This window comes from Buceros rhinoceros, unplaced genomic scaffold (assembly GCF_000710305.1).
Source record: "Buceros rhinoceros silvestris isolate BGI_N320 unplaced genomic scaffold, ASM71030v1 scaffold5214, whole genome shotgun sequence".
Classification (NCBI taxonomy): domain Eukaryota; kingdom Metazoa; phylum Chordata; class Aves; order Bucerotiformes; family Bucerotidae; genus Buceros; species Buceros rhinoceros.
The window spans coordinates 29,151-35,716 of record NW_010406360.1 but is presented as its reverse complement, the minus strand read 5'-3'; the positions used below and the strand labels follow the sequence as shown (position 1 = coordinate 35,716).

At 38.6% G+C, this 6,566-nt stretch overlaps 1 protein-coding gene across 1 annotated transcript; it reads left to right on the top strand.

Moving 5' to 3' along the window:
- The first annotated feature begins 26 nt into the window (after positions 1-26).
- Positions 27-6,299, top strand: PPWD1 (peptidylprolyl isomerase domain and WD repeat containing 1). Its single transcript, XM_010134046.1, has 7 exons — positions 27-86; positions 1,016-1,206; positions 1,574-1,763; positions 3,146-3,327; positions 4,238-4,319; positions 4,858-5,040; positions 6,065-6,299. Exons 1-7 carry the CDS (start codon positions 27-29, stop codon positions 6,206-6,208), a joined length of 1,032 nt encoding a protein of 343 aa, XP_010132348.1. The 3' UTR covers positions 6,209-6,299.
- The last annotated feature ends 267 nt before the right edge of the window (positions 6,300-6,566 follow it).

Genomic DNA, 6,566 nt, shown 5'->3' with positions numbered 1-6,566 from the left:
TGCCTGAGTGAGGCTGCATCTGGAGTATGAACAGTTCTGGGCTCCCCGTTGACCTGCTGGAAAGCAGCTCTGCAGAGAAGGAACCTGTGAGTCCTGGTAGACGACAAGTTAACCATGAGCCAGCAATGAGCCCTTGTGGCCAAGAAGGCCAGTGGAATCCTGGGGTGCGTGAAGAATAGTATGTGCAGCAGGTTGAGGGAGGTTCCCATCTGCTTTTACTCTGCCTGAGTGAGGCTGCATCTGGAGTATGAACAGTTCTGGGCTCCCCGGTTCAAGAAAGACAAAGAACTACTGGAGAGGGTCCAACAGAGGGCTACAGAGATGATAGAGGTGACTGGAGCACCACCTGTCTTACAGGGGAAGTCTGTGAGACCTGTGTCTGTTCAGCCTGGAGAAGACTGAGAGGGGCTATTACCGATGTGTATCAGTATCTAAAGCATTGGTGTCTAGAGGATGGTGCCAGACTCTGTCAGTGGTGCCCAGTGACAGGACAAGGGGCAGAGGGCACAAACAAACACAGGAGGTTCTTTCTGAAGATGAGGAAAAACTTCTTTACCTTGAGGGTGATGGATGGAGCACTGGAACATGCTGCCCGGAGAGGTTGTGGAGTCTCCTTCTCTGGAAATGTTCAAAACCTGCCTGGACGCGTTCCCATGCAGCCTGCTCTAGGGGAACCTGCTTTAGCTGTGGGGTTGGACCAGATGATCTCCAGAGTTATCTTCCAACCCCTACCGTTCTTTGATGCTGTGAATTAAATTCGTCATCTTCTAAGAACTTTGTGAGACAGCTAGACCCTTCCCTTTTCTTTGCTTAAGCCTGGTACTACGATATACCTATTGTGTCATTAGAATATTACATGGGGTTTTTTTTAATTCTTCAGTTAAGTTTGAGTTAAGTTTAAGTTTGAACTCCCTTGAGTTTGGTATTTTCTAAGCTTATGGATCAGTGCTTTCCTGGATCAAAAGTTTAAAATATGTTCGTATTATAGTGATAATTTTTTTCTTTTTTTCTGTAGATGTTTACTGAACTTCAGCAGATGAGGCAGCAGCTACCGGACATGGAGTTTGGTCGACGTATGGCAGTCGAGCGTGAGCTGGAGAAGGTGGATGCAGTCAGATTAATTAATATAATTTTTGATGAAACTGGACACTTTGTTCTCTATGGAACAATGTTGGGCATTAAGGTCATAAATGTAGAGACTAACAGGTAAGTTCCATTGACATACATTGAGATAAATATGTTTATTTGAAAGTCCATATTCAGTCAAATTTATAGTATATTTAAAACTTAATATCACTGTGGGGGTCTTTTTTCTGTTGTTGTTATTTGGGAGCCTTGCATTAGGTACTTCCATGCTTAGTAACGAGTCATTGCAGTTTAAAGCTTAGTAAAATGAGAAAATACGGAAAGCATATTTGTATTAAAAATGTGTAATCAACTAATCTCTGGCTCACTGGATGTGATAACATAAAGTAAATGCAGACCATGCAGTTCGGATTTTATAACGTAAGGAGACATTCTCTGCCAGTGAGCAGCTAACAGTAGTTACATCTTTGTACATCTTGTTCTTCAGGTGTATTCGTATCTTGGGAAAACAAGAGAACATCAGAGTGATGCAGCTAGCTTTGTTCCAAGGAGTAGCAAAGAAACATCGTGCTGCAATCACTATCGAGATGAAGGCATCTGAAAATCCTGTTCTCCAGAATATCCAGGCAGATCCAACAGTAATCTGCACGGCTTTTAAAAAAAACAGGTTTTACATGGTGTGTGGTTTTGAGTTAAATAACTCCATTCTTCTACAGATGTTTTCTCTGCATTATGTTTTATTTCTCTCCTTGCACCTTTTCAGTGCTTTTTGTCTTGAGTATTTCTGGACACAACTTCTCTAGAGAAGTTCCTTTATTGCAAGTATATTCTAGAATTTTTAGCTTGAACTAGCTCTAAATTTACTAGAAACAGCTTTGTAACCTTTAATGTTTTCATTATTGTTCAATTATTTAAATTGAAATATTGTTTCACTTATTGTTCAAATATTTTCTGGATAGTTATGACTGATATTTCAATTATGGTTCTCTGAGAAGCATATATGCTATTCTAGTTGAAAAAAAAAAAAAGACCATTTGAAAAACCTAACCAGATCTTACACTGCTAAAGAAACAATTAACTTTATAAAATAAGTAATAAAACATAATTGAATTCAGGGCAGCATCAGGATTTGATACATTATGAGCAACTAACTAAAACAGGAGTCATCTTCCTGCTTAGAGTTTATTTTTTAGGTGAGGTGCAATGAATAAGCCAAACAGACAGGCGATTCCAGACTAGTTAGTAGTTGATCTGAGATACAGTCCCTGTGGAGGTTAGAGTGCTCTGTCTGTTACTACTTTGCCTTGATTTGGGCCATGTATTCCATGGGAGCAAGACAGTATACTTCCTAAAGCTTTGTGTGGCTAGTGTGCAATATATAATGGAATACATTTCTCGGTTATTTGACAAGCGAGGAGGAGAAGTTAGACCAAATCTGGAAACATGACACACTGATAGAGAAAACATGACTACATGCATACAGAAAGATTAGAGGTTGTCATTTCATGTGCAAGTGTCCTGCTCACTTAAGTGGATGCTAATGCAATCGTGTAATTTTCTGTTTTCCTGTAGGTACTATAAGAACTACATTTCTGAACTTTCTCTTTCTTTGAGCTAAATTTCCTGTTTTCCTGTAGTTTTGTATTAATGCATATTGGAATAAGAGGATTGAGTTTGTAGTGAAACTGACACTTCTGTGAAAAAACCTGCCAGTTCTGTCTCAATGTAAAAGAATATGATATTGTCCACTCTTTAAAGAAGAGATGCTGAACTACTGTGGGCTTTCTGCTGAAAAGAGGAGGAGGTTTAAAGACAACATTATAAAAAGTCACTTGGATTTGTGTGTAGCTGTACTGGAATTTGTGGCTGTGGAAATGCTGCTAACACAATATGCTGAAATGCAAGGATAGATTGTCTCTAAATTCTCTCCCTACATTCCAAATCTAGTTGGGTAATTAGCAGGTTCAATAATTGATGTCTTGGGTGCAGAGCAGTGTGTAAGATAAGGGGAAAAGGAGAGAAAACCAAGCAGCTAACCTTCCCTTCTTTTGTTCTCCAGTTTACCAAACGTGAACCAGAGGACACAAAGAGTGCGGATTCTGACAGAGATGTGTTTAATGAGAAGCCTTCTAAAGAGGAGGTCATGGCAGCCACTCAGGCAGAAGGTCCCAAAAGAGTTTCAGACAGTGCCATCATCCACACAAGCATGGGAGATATTCATATCAAGCTTTTTCCTGTTGAGTATGTATTTGGTAGTTTTTCTGTTATTTCAGTTTTCCATCTTTCACTGCTTTTTTGTGGCAGTATCCAAGAATTAGACTTCAAGCTAGGAATTCCCCTTTTTCTCCTGTCCTTGTTTCCTGATAGTTTCTTAATATATCAAGCTAGGAATGTGATTCTTAATAAACACCAGTGAAGTAGGGTAAAAATAGATCTAAGTAACGGTTATGGGTGCAAGTTTTGGTTCGGTTTTTTCTTTTTTATGATTTGTGCTCTTCTTTAATTATTGAAAGATGTTGGCAGTAGAAGCAGATTTGGCAGTTAAGTCTGTGTAGGCCAGAGGAATAGTAGTTTGCAACTTGCAAATGTGGCCATGTACTAGATTTTTATGTTACTGCAGCTCCTTCAAGATCAACATATACCAGCATGTTAGTCTGGTGTATATCCAAAACCAAGTATATAATTGCAAAAGGGCTTTATTCATGACAATGGCTGAAGATAATTGTCTCAGTATCTCTCCTTTGTGATGTTAACATACGCAAAGATTTTGTTACAAAACAGTGAATTCATATATTTCATTTCTGTAGATTGACATTTAAACCATTTAAGTCTAGTCCATACTTTTCCAAAAACAATTTCATGTTTCGTCATAAGGACAGGTAAGGCAATACAGCCTCGATTCTACCTGGTAGGGCTGCTGCCAGTCTTCTGCTGCTCTCTTCACCAATGTCTCCTTCCATCAGGCCCTAGTTTCTGGAATCCGTAACTGTAGTGTGTAGGTTGCAGTAATAGTACAGCCCTTGCCAGTGAGTGACAAGCCAAGCCACATTAGTTCTGAGTAGGATCTTAGTCTCAGATGAAATCTTTATGGTGTTGCCATCGGACAGTTAAATATTTATTGTAACATGTACTCTCTGTTATGTGATTTTAGGTGCCCCAAAACAGTGGAAAACTTCTGTGTGCACAGCAGAAATGGTTATTACAATGGACACATATTTCACCGTATCATCAAGGTAACTTGTAAAAACTTAATTTTTTTGTTAGTTTAGGTAAGGCATCTTTGTGATCAGGCTTCTCTGTTAACCCTTTCATTTCCCTTTTGCACAAAAGATTTCTGGAATGACTTCAGAGTTTCATGTAAAGTCTGAACAGCTCCAAGATTCTAAACAGCTTTATCACTTCCTGAAGTTGTTTATTAGTTGTTCTGTAACTGACAGGTAGAAGAAATCTGAAAATTGAAAGATCAGTTCAGTATCCTCCTTGAATTAAGACTTTGTTTCATGGCAGAAGGCATTTCTTGCTGCACCAGAATCAAGCTGATACTGCCTAACCGCAGAAGAACAAATAGTTAGGTTTCTGTCCTTCACTAGCAGAAACTTGTTTTTTCACAAGTACTTGATTATCACTTAAGGCACGAAGCGTTCAGTGCTATTTTATCTACAGCGTTTTAACACATTTTGTTGAAAGGTTTCAAGTAAGTTTCAAAAAAAAAAACCCACTATTCCTTATTTATTCTATGTGATGATGTAATAACATTTAATTTCTATGCAGGGTTTCATGATTCAGACTGGTGACCCAACTGGTACAGGAATGGGAGGTGAAAGTATTTGGGGAGGAGAATTTGAAGATGAGTTTCATTCAACTTTACGACATGACAGACCATACACACTCAGCATGGCTAATGCAGGACCAAATACCAATGGATCCCAGTTTTTCATAACAGTAGTGCCAACTGTAAGTAATATTAGAAGCTCAATTTAAGGCCTGAGATGCTAACTAGATAGTAAAAATGTGGGGATTTTCTGATGGAAGAAGGAACACCCTAGCATTATCTAAATAACCTTTAATTGTTATACACAATGATGAATACTGTGTTAGCTTCACAGAAACCGTCCTTTAAGAAACAGAAAAGTATTTTTGTCAGTTCTGATCAAGGGGCCTTTTGCCTTTAATTGGAGTAAGGGTGATATCAGATTCCTAGTAAATTTGCAATTGTGTATTGCTAGGTACTTTATATTAATATACTAGCTTAAATGTGATGGGAATCTAGTTATTCATTTGATTGTTTCAAGTATTTGGATACAGTACCAGGATGACTCCCTAATATTGCCTAATTATAGCTAGAGAAGCCAGTATACAGGCTTGAAGATTTCCTTTGATATGTGTACAATTTAAGAGAAAAAAAAAAGGAATTTTAGTATGTGAATCGTAACAGAAAATACACAAATTCTTAAAGGTAACACTCGTAGAAACTGCATTCTTAGAGCACTTATTTGAAAATTGTGTGTCTTTTTTAAAAAGCACCCATCTACCATAATGTTGAGGTTTATTAAGTTATATCAGTGCCTGTATTCAGATTGCTAATTGCACATACTGTATGATTATGACTTTGAATGACACGGCTTTCTGGACTGACACCATTCAGCTGTGAAACTTACTACGACATAGACTGAAACAGCGTTTCTGTGAACTGAGAGTACTAAAATAAAGTACAAAATGCTACTGCATAGCTAAAACTTGATCTCTGTAGTACTTTAAAGAATTTAAACAATTGAAAAGGTGAGTTTAAATGCGTAGGAATATCATCAGCTGCATGCTACTATTTACTTAAATGCTGATATTTACATGGTCTTAGGTTTCATAGGCTGACCATGTAAAATGTATCCATGTTCACTTTTTCTAGGTCAGTGTCTGGTTTGATACCTACTGCTTTCTATTTTAATTTTCTTTTTCTTTCTCCTCCTGTCCCCTTAAACAGCCATGGCTAGACAACAAGCATAGCGTGTTTGGACGAGTGACTAAAGGAATGGAAGTTGTTCAGAGAATCTCGAATGTGAAGGTCAATCCCAAAACTGACAAACCCTATGAGGATATCAGCATCATTAATATCACAGTGAAGTGAGCTAGGATTTGAAGGTTCCAGCTTAAGAAGAAAATACTTGGCATGGTGGGACCCGAAGAGGGACCTAGAAAGAACAGAAACTTTTTTGATAATTTATGGAGTTCTGGGTTAAGAGAAACCAGCTGTCCCGGTTTGGGCTAGACTTCCTGGTTTGGGCTGAAACTTCCTTGTTTTGGTTAATGAATGAATAGCAATTATTCCCTGCAAGTACTTTAACCCCACATTTAATTGGTCAAAAGAGGGTCAGGTGCACTGTTACGTGTTAAGGTTATAAAGCAGCACGCAGGGAGGAACCTCCCTCTCTCCGACTTCCGCCCCTGCAGCAGGGAGCACCTCCTCCCACGGACCTGCTCTGCCG